We start from the raw sequence: 13,872 nt of genomic DNA, 5'->3' as shown, positions 1-13,872 counted from the left end.
GAACAAGGATCAATGATGAATAATGAATGAACGATGAAGAATGAACAAAGATCATTGAGCATTGTAGAATGAACGATGTAAAAAGAACAAGCATCAATGATTATTGAAGAATGAACGATGAAGAATGAACAAGGATCAATGATCATTGAAGAATGAACGACGAAAAATGAACAAGGTTCAATGATCATTGAAGAATGAACGATAAAGAATGAACAAGGATCAATTATCAATGAACAATGAACGATGAAGAATGAACAAGGATCAATGAGCATTGTAGAATGAACGATGAAGAATGAACAAGGATCAATGATCAATAATGAATGAACGATGAAGAATGAACAAGGATCATTGAGCATTGTAGAATGAACGATGTAGAATGAACAAGGATCAATGATTATTGAAGAATGAACGATGAAGAATGAACAAAGATCAATGATCATTGAAGAATGAACGACGAAGAATGAACAAGGTTCAATGATCATTGAAGAATGAACGATTAAGAATGAACAAGGATCAATTATCAATGAACAATGAACGATGAAGAATGAACAAGGATCAATGATCATTGAAGAATGAACGATGAAGAATGAACAAGGATCATTGATCAATGAACAATGAACAATGAAGAATGAACAAGGATCAATGATCATTGAAGAATGAACGATGAAGAATGAACAAGGATCAATGATCAATGAACAATGAACGATGAAGAATGAATAAGGAGCAATGATCATTGTAGAATGAACGATGAAGAATGAACAAGGATCAATGATCAATAATGAATGAATGATGAAGAATGAACAAGGATCAATGATCATTGAAGAATGAACGATGAAGAATGAACAAGGTTCAATGATCATTGAAGAATCAACGACGAAGAATGAACAAGGTTCAATGATCATTGAAGAATGAACGATAAAGAATGAACAAGGATCAATTATCAATGAACAATGAACGATGAAGAATGATGATGTGTAAACTAAGTTGAAAAACTTCGTTCACAAATGGGATAAAACGTGGGAATGTGTGATAGGTTTTTTTAGAAGGATAATTGGAAAGAAACAAGTAAGTTTAGGGGAACACTCACCCCTAACTTGGGGATATAACAAGGAGGAACACTCACTCACTTGTTTGGGTGTAGAAGTGTTTATGGAACACTCAACCTAGACAACGACTACTAAGGTCAAGCTTTGGGAACACTCGACCAAAACTCGAACTCTTCAAAATTGAGAAACTCTCAACCTTGGATTGACAACTTAGCTAAACTCCTAGCAAAGTTAGAACTCACACACGTGAAGGTTTTGTTTAGGCAAATTTCTGAATGAATTTTCATTGATCATTTCCAAGCCTTATATAGCTTGAGTTACATTCAATAATGCCTTTACATATTCTAAAAACAAGACTGAAATAAAAGGGCCTATTAATTGGCTCATAACCGTCCAAATTAATGCCCATTACTACCCTTAATTTAACTTAAACAAATGAGCTTAAATGAAGGAGAATTAACTCCAAAAACGTCCAGCCATTAACCTTCCAAAACTGTTCAAAACCATCATTTAAAGCTGTCCTTGAATGCCTTTGTAACTGCCACGAATTAACTCTTCATTCAAGCCTCTTTATTCACGAAATTAAACCAGCAAAACCTCCTAATAATACCTCTTAAATGAGATTAAAAACCAGCTTTAAATCTCCTTAAAAACACGCCCCTTTGAACTCCAAAACCGTTTGGGATTAATTCCTTGTAACCGATCCATTTAATGTCTTTAATCTGTCTCATGAATGAAATAGTTAGTCACGCTTAGCAAAGTGCAACCATTTGAGGACATATTCGGACCATGCATACCAAAGCTTGTAGGCGTAATCTCGAAAAAGGATTTAGACAAAATCAATTCCCTAACGTTGGATTCTTGGACTGGAATATTTGGACTATTCGAACCTTGACCACTTTGGTCATCCTCCCCTTCTTCAATGGGAATTGCCCTCAATTCTTCATCATCATAGTATGGTGCTAGATCTCCCACATTGAACGTGCTTGAAACGCCATACTTACCTCCCAAATCAACCTTGTAGGCATTGTTATTTATCTTTTCCACCACTTCGAATGGGCCTTCGGCTCGGGGCATGAACTTGTTTTTCCTTTGATTAGGAAACCTTTCTCTCCTCATGTAAATCCACACCAAGTCACCAACCTCAAAGCTTCTCACGTTTTTGACGCGCTTGTTGGCTTGCTTCTTGTAGATTTCATTTGCCCTTTCAATATTCTTTCTTACCTCCTTGTGGACTTTGATCATAAATTCAGCTTGTTCCTTGTGATACAAATATGGTATCAAAGACTGGGAACAGCACCAAGGACCTGAAGGAACAAGACAGTGCTTTGGACTTTTCATCTACGCCAAATGAACATGGAACACAAGAGACCCCCATGGATACGCCTCAACAATCAGTTATGGGCCTAAAAACAACTAGCAAGGCCAAGGAAGCCAAGAACATCACAAGGAACAGCAACCAAGCCCCAACAGGACAGACAGACTACAAGAACAGAGCTACAGAGCTACCTAGCGAACAACTGACCTTGGTGAACCACCTAAGTTCAGACCGGGATCACTTAGACCGGAAGGAGGGCTGGAATGGTATCTCTCTACATGGGCCAAGCCACCAAGGGCCAAGGGTCTTACTAATAGTGCACCAGGAAGACAGTAGAGCAAGCTAAAGGAAGCCTGGTCATCGATTTGATAAATATCAGAAATTTGGCTAAGTGTTGCAGCCTTTCTGTTTGTTTTTGTTTAAGTATTTAGCCACGTGTATTTGTTAGTTAATTGTAACGGCTAGTCTAGATCCCAAAGCCTATAAATATATGGGCTCTCATTGTAATAAACACGCTTGTACATTGATTTGAGTTTAATACACTTGAGGTATTATTTTCAGAAAAAGGATTTTTCTGAATTTAGAAGTTTGTTTACAAACTTCTTCAAGGGGTTGCGGAGCAGCCTTTTGGCCGGAGGGAAGTCTTATCACGGAGTGGTTTGAGTTCTCAAAGGCACCCAGCAATCAAGGTTTTATCATCCTTGCATTGTTTCTATCCTAGTTCGCCCATAGTTTACGTTTCACGGTGTTTGTTTCCCCCTCATCAGAAAAACAAGAAACTCTTTCTTGGTTGTTTGTGTGAGTCAGTGTGTGTGTTCATTGGATTTCTGAGTGTTTGAGTGTTCCCTTGATCAAGATAATTGTCTTATCTTCATCCTTACACTACACCCAACAAATCCCACCCTTGAACATGCATCACCTTGGCACCTCCATGCACGAATTTGTCTTGAGGAAGAGCAATAAGATCAATAGGAACATAAGGATTGGAACCATAGACCACCTCGAAAGGAGAATACTTTGTGGTAGTACTAGGGGTCCTATTATAAGCAAACTCAGCGTGAGCTAGCTTAACATCCCAATCTTTGGTGCTCTTACTAACCAAGGTCCTAAGCAAAGAACCTAGCACCCTATTGACCACCTCCGTTTGTCCATCAGTTTGAGGATGATGAGAGGTCGAAAATAGCAATTTAGTCCCCATTAGGCTCCACAAGGATTTCCAAAAGTGACTTAGAAATTTTGTGTCTCTATTAGAAACAATAGTCCTTGGGACTCCATGGAATCTCACAATCCCATCAAAATAAAGCTTAGCCACCTTCATTGCATCTTCAGTTTTGTGACAAGGAATGAAGTGAGCCATCTTAGAGAAACGGTCTACCACCACCATGATTGAGTCCTTACCTCTCTGAGTTCTAGGTAAAGCCACAATAAAGTCCATACTCACATCTTCCCAAGGTCTTTCTGGAATAGGCAAAGGCTTGTAGAGACCCTTTTGAAACACCATCTTGGCCCTTTGACAAGTAGAACAACGAGCCACCACATGATGGACAGTAGCTAGCATGTTAGGCCAATAGAAATGAGCATGAAGAAGCTCCATGGTCTTTTGAACTCCAAAGTGACCGGCTAGTCCACCTCCATGAGCCTCATGGATCAATAGACTTCGAATAGGACACTTAGGAATGCATAATCTATTTCCCTTAAAAAGAAACTCATTTTGTAAGGAAAAAAAACCATAGACTCCATTCACGCACCTCTCCAAAATAGGCTTGAAATTATCATCTTCTTTATAGAACTCTTTGATCAAATCGAACCCAAGGATCTTAGCTTCCACCACTCCAAGTAGAGAATGTCTTCTAGATAAGGCATCCGCAACAACATTAGCTTTCCCACTCTTGTATTTAGAGGAAAAGTTAAATGTTTGCAAGAACTCCACCCACTTAGCATGCCTCGAATTCAGCTTCTTTTGGCCATGAATGAATCTTAAAGACTCATGATCAGAATGTAGGATGAATGGTTGTGGCCTCAAGTAATGTGACCAATGATCTAGAGCCCTCACCATTGCATAGAACTCCTTGTCATAGGTGGAATAGTTCAGCTTGCCTTGACTCAACTTCTCACTAAAATAGGCAATAGGACGCCCTTCTTGAATCAAAACGGCACCAATTCCCCTCCCACTTGCATCACACTCAACTTCAAATGGCTTTGAGAAATCTGGAAGTGCTAGGATTGGAGTGTTGCACATCTTCTCTTTGACCTCCTCAAAGGCCTTTTGAGCTTGAGGAGTCCATTCAAACGAACCCTTCTTTGTGCACTCGGTTATGGGAGCCATGAGAGTGCTGAAATTGCGAATGAACCTCCTATAAAAGGAAGCTAACCCATGGAATGAGCGCACCTCCGTGAGTGTCTTGGGACTAGGCCATGATTGAATAGCCTCAATCTTGCTTGGATCAATTTTCACACCTTCACCTGAAATAATGTAACCAAGAAAAGTGACCTCATATAGCATAAAATTACATTTCTCAAGTTTTCCATACAATTTTTGCTTTCTTAATACAGTGAAAACTTCCAATAAATGTAACAAATGTTCATCTTCACGTTTGCTATAGATGAGGATGTCATCAAGATACACCACCACGAACTTGCCTAGAAAAGGTCTCAACACTTCATTCATCAATCTCATGAAAGTGCTAGGAGCATTGGTGAGTCCAAATGGCATAACAAGCCACTCGTACAACCCATGCTTGGTCTTGAAAGCAGTCTTCCACTCATCTCCTTCCCTCATTCGAATTTGATGATAGCCACTCCTCAAATCAACTTTAGAAAAGATATTAGAGCCACTCAACTCATCAAGCATGTCATCAAGCCTTGGGATAGGAAACCTGTACTTGATAGTAATGTTATTAACAGCCCTACTATCAATACACATACGCCATGTACCATCCTTTTTAGGAACCAAAAGAGCAGGAACAGCACAAGGACTCATAGACTCACGCACATACCCCATACTCATCAACTCCTCTATTTGTCTTTGCAACTCCTTAGTCTCCAAAGGATTACATCTATAGGCGGGTTTGTTAGGCAAAGGAGCACCAGGAATAAGATCAATTTGATGTTCAATACCTCTTAAAGGTGGTAACCCATTAGGTAGCTCATCAGGAAAAACATCTCTAAAGTCTTTAATCAATTGAGCCAATTTAGGGTTTTGACTCACAAATTTTTCATGGATTTCTTTAGAATACAACAGATACACCTCATTCTCACCATTAATCTCCCTCTCAAATTCTTTAAGAGTGACCAATGACACCTCCTTAGATTGTTTAACTTTTTGTGAAAAACGTGGGGGTGGTAAGGGATGTAATTTTTTTTGTTTTCCTTGGTGAGTTATAGTGTAAGTATTATGATAACCATCATGGACAGATTTTCGATCAGTTTGCCATGGTCTACCAAGTAAAATATGACAAGCATCCATAGACACAACATCACATAATTGAGAATCATGATAAGAACCAATGGAAAAACTAACCATGCTTTGTTTTCTAACCCCCGTGCTGGAATTCGAATCTAACCAACTCAACTTATAAGGATTTGGATGATTTGTAGTTGTAAGACCAAGTTTGGTTACTAGAGTTTTAGAAACCGTATTTGCCTCACTCCCACTATCAATAATCAAATCACATACCTCACCTTCAATCTTGCACTTGGTGATGAAAATGTGTTGTCTTTGAGGTGCTATGGGCTCCTCAACTTGGGCTTGCAACGCCCTCCTCACCACTAGGCTTTGCTTGGCCTCCTCTTCTGGAAAGCATTGGTCCTCCTCTTCATCTTCACCCACGGCCTCCCCTTCTTCATCTTCAAACTCTTCCCAATCTATAGTTTGGTTGGCAATGAGCTTCACCTCTTGCATAGTTAAGGCCCTTGAATTTGGGCAATCTTTCTTGAAATGCCCTCTTCCTCCACACTTGTAACATACAATGTCACTAAGTTTGAAGTCCTTCTTGTCCTTCCTAGGTGGATCATTAGGTTTGACAAGACTAGACCCCTCCTTGGTAGGAAAGGTAGGTTTTCGAGCCACTTGAGGAATGAAAGTAGACTTCTTCTTCTTCCTCTTAGCATCGAATTTCACCACAAGTTTACAAGCTTCCACAAAGGTTAAGTTGGTGTAACCTTCAAGCTTCTCTTGCAATTCTTGATCCAAACCAGCAATAAAACGCCCCAACTTGAGCTCTTCATTTTCTGTGACTTCACACACAATGGCGAGTCTATCAAACTCCTTTATGTAATCTTCAACTGGGTCGCCTCTTTGTTGTAAAGTACTCCACTTTACATATTGACTTTGTTTGTAATTGTGAGGAATAAAGCGATCCCTCATCCTTTTCTTCAATTTCCTCCAAGTAGAGATGGAAGCTTTCCCCCTAAGGGTACGCCCCCTTTGTTCTCCTTGCAACCAACTATCACCATAGCCTTTCAGCTTGACTTTGGCTATCTTGTATCTTTGTACTTCCTCTTGAATGTCTTTGTATTCAAAGTACCTTTCCAAGGATTTCTCCCATTCCAAGTACTTTTCTGGATCAAGCGACCCATCAAAGGCAGGGACATCTACTTTGAGACTCCTATCTTCCCTCCTAGGTGGAGGTTCCTCGTTTTGATCTCTCCTATCTTGCTCGTTCAGGAGTCTTGCCATTAAGGCAGCAAGATTCCCTTGTAGATTGGCATTAGTTTCGGCCAACCTTTCTTGACTAGCAATGGAACGATTTAGAGCTTCCAAAGCTACTTTCAAATCTTGATTCTCTCCCATGATATGTAGGTATTCGACCCCTTTGGAAGTGTATGGAAAAACTCCCCCTACCTGACGAGCCAAATGATGTGTAAACTAAGTTGAAAAACTTCGTTCACAAATGGGATAAAACGTGGGAATGTGTGATAGGTTTTTTTAGAAGGATAATTGGAAAGAAACAAGTAAGTTTAGGGGAACACTCACCCTTAACTTGGGGATATAACAAGGAGGAACACTCACTCACTTGTTTGGGTGTAGAAGTGTTTAGGGAACACTCAACCTAGACAACGACTACTAAGGTCAAGCTTTGGGAACACTCGACCAAAACTCGAACTCTTCAAAATTGAGAAACTCTCAACCTTGGATTGACAGCTTAGCTAAACTCCTAGCAAAGTTAGAACTCACACACGTGAAGGTTTTGTTTAGGCAAATTTCTGAATGAATTTTCATTGATCATTTCCAAGCCTTATATAGCTTGAGTTACATTCAATAATGCCTTTACATATTCTAAAAACAAGACTGAAATAAAAGGGCCTATTAATTGGCTCATAACCGTCCAAATTAATGCCCATTACTACCCTTAATTTAACTTAAACAAATGAGCTTAAATGAAGGAGAATTAACTCCAAAAACGTCCAGCCATTAACCTTCCAAAACTGTTCAAAACCATCATTTAAAGCTGTCCTTGAATGCCTTTGTAACTGCCACGAATTAACTCTTCATTCAAGCCTCTTTATTCACGAAATTAAACCAGCAAAACCTCCTAATAATACCTCTTAAATGAGATTAAAAACCAGCTTTAAATCTCCTTAAAAACACGCCTCTTTGAACTCCAAAACCGTTTGGGATTAATTCCTTGTAACCGATCCATTTAATGTCTTTAATCTGTCTCATGAATGAAATAGTTAGTCACGCTTAGCAAAGTGCAACCATTTGAGGACATATTCGGACCATGCATACCAAAGCTTGTAGGCGTAATCTCGAAAAAGGATTTAGACAAAATCAATTCCCTAACGTTGGATTCTTGGACTGGAATATTTGGACTATTCGAACCTTGACCACTTTGGTCAAATGAACAAGGATCAATGAGCATTGTAGAATGAACGATGAAGAATGAACAAGGATCAATGATCAATAATGAATGAATGATGAAGAATGAAGAAGGATCATTGAGCATTGTAGAATGAACGATGTAGAATGAACAAGGATCAATGATTATTGAAGAATGAACGATGAAGAATGAACAAGGAACAATGATCAATGAACAATGAACGATGAAGAATGAACAAGGATCAATGATCAATAATGAATCAACAATGAGAATTTACAAGGATCAATCATCTTTGAAGAATGAACGATGAAGAAGGAACAAGGATCAATGATCAATGAAGAATGAACGATGAAGAAAGAACAAGGATCAATGATCATTGAAGAATGAACGATGAAGAATGAATAAGGATCAATGATCATTGAAGAATGAACGATGAAGAAAGAACAAGGATCAATGATCAATAAAGAATGAACGATGAAGAATAAACAAGGATCAATGAGCATTGTAGAATGAATGATGAAGAATGAACAAGGAGCAATAATCAATAATGAATGAATGATGAAGAATGAACAAGGATCAATGATCATTGAAGAACGAACGATGAAGAATGAACAAGGTTCAATGATTATTGAAGAATCAACGACGAAGAATGAACAATGTTCAATGATCATTGAAGAATGAACGATAAAGAATGAACAAGGATCAATTATCAATGAACAATGAACGATGAAGAATGAACAAGGATCAATAAGCATTGTAGAATGAACAAGGATCAATGATCAATAATGAATGAACGATGAAGAATGAACAAGGATCATTGAGCATTGTAGAATGAACGATGAAGAATGAACAAGGATCAATGATCAATAATGAATGAACGATGAAGAATGAACAAGGATCATTGAGCATTGTAGAATGAACGATGTAGAATGAACAAGGATCAATGATTATTGAAGAATGAACGATGAAGAATGAACAAAGATCAATGATCATTGAAGAATGAACGACGAAGAATGAACAAGGTTCAATGATCATTGAAGAATGAACGATTAAGAATGAACAAGGATCAATTATCAATGAACAATGAACGATGAAGAATGAACAAGGATCAATGATCATTGAAGAATGAACGATGAAGAATGAACAAGGATCATTGATCAATGATCATTGAAGAATGAACGATGAAGAATGAACAAGGATCAATGATCAATGAACAATGAACGATGAAGAATGAACAAGGAGCAATGATCATTGTAGAATGAACGATGAAGAATGAACAAGGATCAATGATCAATAATGAATGAATGATGAAGAATGAACAAGGGTCATTGAGCATTGTAGAATGAACGATGTAGAATGAACAAGGATCAATGATTATTGAAGAATGAACGATGAAGAATGAACAAGGAACAATGATCAATGAACAATGAACGATGAAGAATGAACAAGGATCAATGAGCATTGTAGAATGAACGATGAAGAATGAACAAGGATCAATGATCAATAATGAATGAACGATGAAGAATGAACAAGGATCATTGAGCATTGTAGAACGAACGATGAAGAATGAATAAGGATCAATGATCATTGAAGAATGAACGATGAAGAATAAACAAGGATCAATGAGCATTGTAGAATGAACGATGAAAAATGAACAAGAATCAATGATCAATAATGAATGAACGATGAAGAATGAACATGGATCAATGAGCATTGTAGAATGAACGATGAAGAATGAACAAGGAACAATGATCATTGTAGAATGAACGATGAAGAATGAACAAGGATCAATGAGCATTGTAGAATGAACGATGAAGAATGAACAAGGAGCAATGATCAATAATGAATGAATGATGAAGAATGAACAAGGATCAATGATCATTGAAGAATGAACGATGAAGAATGAACAAGGATCAATGATCATTGAAGAATGAACGACGAAGAATGAACAAGGTTCAATGATCATTGAAGAATGAACAATAAAGAATGAACAAGGATCAATTATCAATGAACAATGAACAATGAAAAATGAACAAGGATCAATGAGCATTGTAGAATGAACGATGAAGAATGAACAAGGAGCAATGATCAATAATGAATGAATGATGAAGAATGAACAAGGATCAATGATCATTGAAGAATGAACGATGAAGAATGAACAAGGATCAATGATCATTGAAGAATGAACGACGAAGAATGAACAAGGTTCAATGATCATTGAAGAATGAACAATAAAGAATGAACAAGGATCAATTATCAATGAACAATGAACAATGAAAAATGAACAAGGATCAATGAGCATTTTAGAATGAACGATGAAGAATGAACAAGGAGCAATGATCAATAATGAACGAATGATGAAGAATGAACAAGGATCAATGATCATTGAAGAATGAACGCTGAAGAATGAACAAGGATCAATGATCATTGAAGAATGAACGACGAAGAAAGAACAAGGTTCAATGATCATTGAAGAATGAACGATAAAGAATGAACAAGGATCATTTATCAATGAACAATGAACGATGAAGAATGAACAAGGATCAATGAGCATTGTAGAATGAACAAGGATCAATGATCAATAATGAATGAACGATGAAGAATGAACAAGGATCATTGAGCATTGTAGAATGAACGATGAAGAATGAACAAGGATCAATGATCAATAATGAATGAACGATGAAAAATTAACAAGGATCAATTGAAGAATGAACAAGGATCAATGATCAATGAACAATGAACGATGAAGAATGAACAAGGATCAATGAGCATTGTAGAATGAACGATTAAGAATGAACAAGGATCAATGATCAATAATGAATGAACGATGAAGAATCAACAAGGATCTTTGAGCATTGTAGAATGAACGATGAAGAATGAACAAGGATCAATGATCATTGAAGAATGAACGATGAAGAAAGAAAAAGGATCAATGATCAAGAAAGAATGAACGATGAAGAATAAACAAGGATCAATGAGCATTGTAGAATGAATGATGAAGAATGAACAAGGAGCAATGATCAATAATGAATGAATGATGAAGAATGAACAAGGATCAATGATCAATAATGAATGAACAATGATGAATGAACAAGGATCAATGAGCATTGTAGAATGAACGATGAAGAATGAACAAGGAGCAATGATCAATAATGAATGAATGATGAAGAATGAACAAGGATCAATGATCATTGAAGAATGAACGAAGAAGAATGAACAAGGATCTATGATCATTGAAGAATGAAGGACGAAGAATGAACAAGGTTCAATGATCATTGAAGAATGAACAATAAAGAATGAACAAGGATCAATTATCAATAAACAATGAACAATGAACAATGAACAAGGATCAATGAGCATTGTAGAATGAACGATGAAGAATGAACAAGGATCAATGATCAATAATGAATGAACGATGAAGAATGAACAAGGATCATTGAGCATTGTAGAATGAATGATGATGAATGAACAAGGATCAATGATCATTGAAGAATGAACAATGAAGAATGAACAAGGTTCAATGATCATTAAAGAATGAACGATAAAGAATGAACAAGGATCAATTATCAATGAACAATGAACGATGAAGAATGAACAAGGATCAATGAGCATTGTAGAATGAACGATGAAAAATGAACAAGGATCAATGATCAATAATGAATGAACGATGAAGAATGAACAAGGATCATTGAGCATTGTAGAATGAACGATGAAGAATGAACAAGGATCAATGATCAATAATGAATGAACGATGAAAAATGAACAAGGATCAATTGAAGAATGAACGATGAAGAATGAACAAGGATCAATGATCATTGAAGAATGAACGATGAAAAATAAACAAGGATCAATGAGCATTGTAGAATGAATGATGAAGAATGAACAAGGAGCAATGATCAATAATGAATGAATGATAAAGAATGAACAACGATCAATTATCAATGAACAATGAACGCTGAAGAATGAACAAGGATCAATGAGCATTGTAGAATGAACGATGAAGAATGAACAAGGAGCAATGATCAATAATGAATGAATGATGAAGAATGAACAAGGATCAATGATCATTGAAGAATGAACGATGAAGAATGAACAAGGATCAATGATCGTTGAAGAATGAACGACGAAGAATGAACAAGGTTCAATGATCATTGAATAATGAACGATAAAGAATGAACAAGGATCAATTATCAATGAACAATGAACGATAAAGAATGAACAAGGATCAATGAGCATTGTAGAATGAACAAGGATCAATGATCAATAATGAATGAACGATGAAGAATGAACAAGGATCATTGAGCATTGTAGAATGAACGATGTAGAATGAACGATGTAGAATGAACAAGGATCAATGATTATTGAAAAATGAACGATGATGAATGAACAAGGATCAATGATCATTGAAGAATGAACAATGAAGAATGAACAAGGTTCAATGATCATTGAAGAATGAACAATGAAGAATGAACAAGGATCAATGAGCATTGTAGAATGAACGATGAAAAATGAACAAGAATCAATGATCAATAATGAATGAACGATGAAGAATGAACATGGATCAATGAGCATTGTAGAATGAACGATGAAGAATGAACAAGGAACAATGATCATTGTAGAATGAACGATGAAGAATGAACAAGGATCAATGATCAATAATGAATGAACAAGGATCAATGAGCATTGTAGAATGAACGATGAAGAATGAACAAGGAGCAATGATCAATAATGAATGAATGATGAAGAATGAACAAGGATCAATGATCATTGAAGAATGAACGATGAAGAATGAACAAGGATCAATGATCATTGAAGAATGAACGACGAAGAATGAACAAGATTCAATGATCATTGAAGAATGAACAATAAAGAATGAACAAGGATCAATTATCAATGAACAATGAACAATGAAAAATGAACAAGGATCAATGAGCATTGTAGAATGAACGATGAAGAATGAACAAGGAGCAATGATCAATAATGAATGAATGATGAAGAATGAACAAGGATCAATGATCATTGAAGAATGAACGATGAAGAATGAACAAGGATCAATGATCATTGAAGAATGAACGACGAAGAATGAACAAGGTTCAATGATCATTGAAGAATGAACAATAAAGAATGAACAAGGATCAATTATCAATGAACAATGAACAATGAAAAATGAACAAGGATCAATGAGCATTGTAGAATGAACGATGAAGAATGAACAAGGAGCAATGATCAAAAATGAACGAATGATGAAGAATGAACAAGGATCAATGATCATTGAAGAATGAACGATGAAGAATGAACAAGGATCAATGATCATTGAAGAATGAACGACGAAGAATGAACAAGGTTCAATGATCATTGAAGAATCAACGATAAAGAATGAACAAGGATCAATTATCAATGAACAATGAACGATGAAGAATGAACAAGGATCAATGATCATTGTAGAATGAACAAGGATCAATGATCAATAATGAATGAACGATGAAGAATGAACAAGGATCATTGAGCATTGTAGAACGAACGATGAAGAATGAACAAGGATCAATGATCAATAAAGAATGAACGATGAAAAATGAACAAGGATCAATTGAAGAATGAACGATGAAGAATGAACAAGGATCAATGATTAATGAACAATGAACGATGAAGAATGAACAAGGATCAATGAGCATTGTAGAATGAACGA

General features: G+C 36.5%; 1 protein-coding gene across 1 annotated transcript; it reads right to left on the bottom strand.

Annotated features, from left to right (window-relative positions):
* Positions 1-1,763: 1,763 nt before the first annotated feature.
* Positions 1,764-8,029, bottom strand: LOC130802564 (uncharacterized). Its single transcript, XM_057666579.1, has 8 exons — positions 7,930-8,029; positions 7,783-7,791; positions 5,767-6,924; positions 5,275-5,535; positions 4,196-4,827; positions 3,302-4,069; positions 2,051-2,189; positions 1,764-1,963 (listed from the first exon to the last, which is right to left on the bottom strand). Exons 1-8 carry the CDS (start codon positions 8,027-8,029, stop codon positions 1,764-1,766), a joined length of 3,267 nt encoding a protein of 1,088 aa, XP_057522562.1.
* Between the last annotated feature and the right edge of the window lie 5,843 nt (positions 8,030-13,872).

The sequence above is a fragment of the Amaranthus tricolor genome, chromosome 16 (genome assembly GCF_026212465.1).
Source record: "Amaranthus tricolor cultivar Red isolate AtriRed21 chromosome 16, ASM2621246v1, whole genome shotgun sequence".
Taxonomy (NCBI): Eukaryota; Viridiplantae; Streptophyta; class Magnoliopsida; order Caryophyllales; family Amaranthaceae; genus Amaranthus; species Amaranthus tricolor.
Note: the sequence above shows the minus strand (reverse complement) of the source record. Positions and strands in the feature narration are given on the sequence as shown.

Excerpts from the sequence above, each read along its gene's own strand:
- LOC130802564 (XM_057666579.1), bottom strand. The coding sequence starts at position 8,029 with ATGAGACAGATTAAAGACATTAAATGGATCGGTTACAAGGAATTAATC. Across the intron at positions 4,828-5,274 it reads ATGGCGTATGTGTATTGATA|GTGAAGGTGTGAAAATTGAT; the intron begins GTAGGGCTGTTA and ends ACATTATTTCAG. Across the intron at positions 1,964-2,050 it reads CTACAAGGTTGATTTGGGAG|AAGGGGAGGATGACCAAAGT; the intron begins GTAAGTATGGCG and ends TTCCCATTGAAG.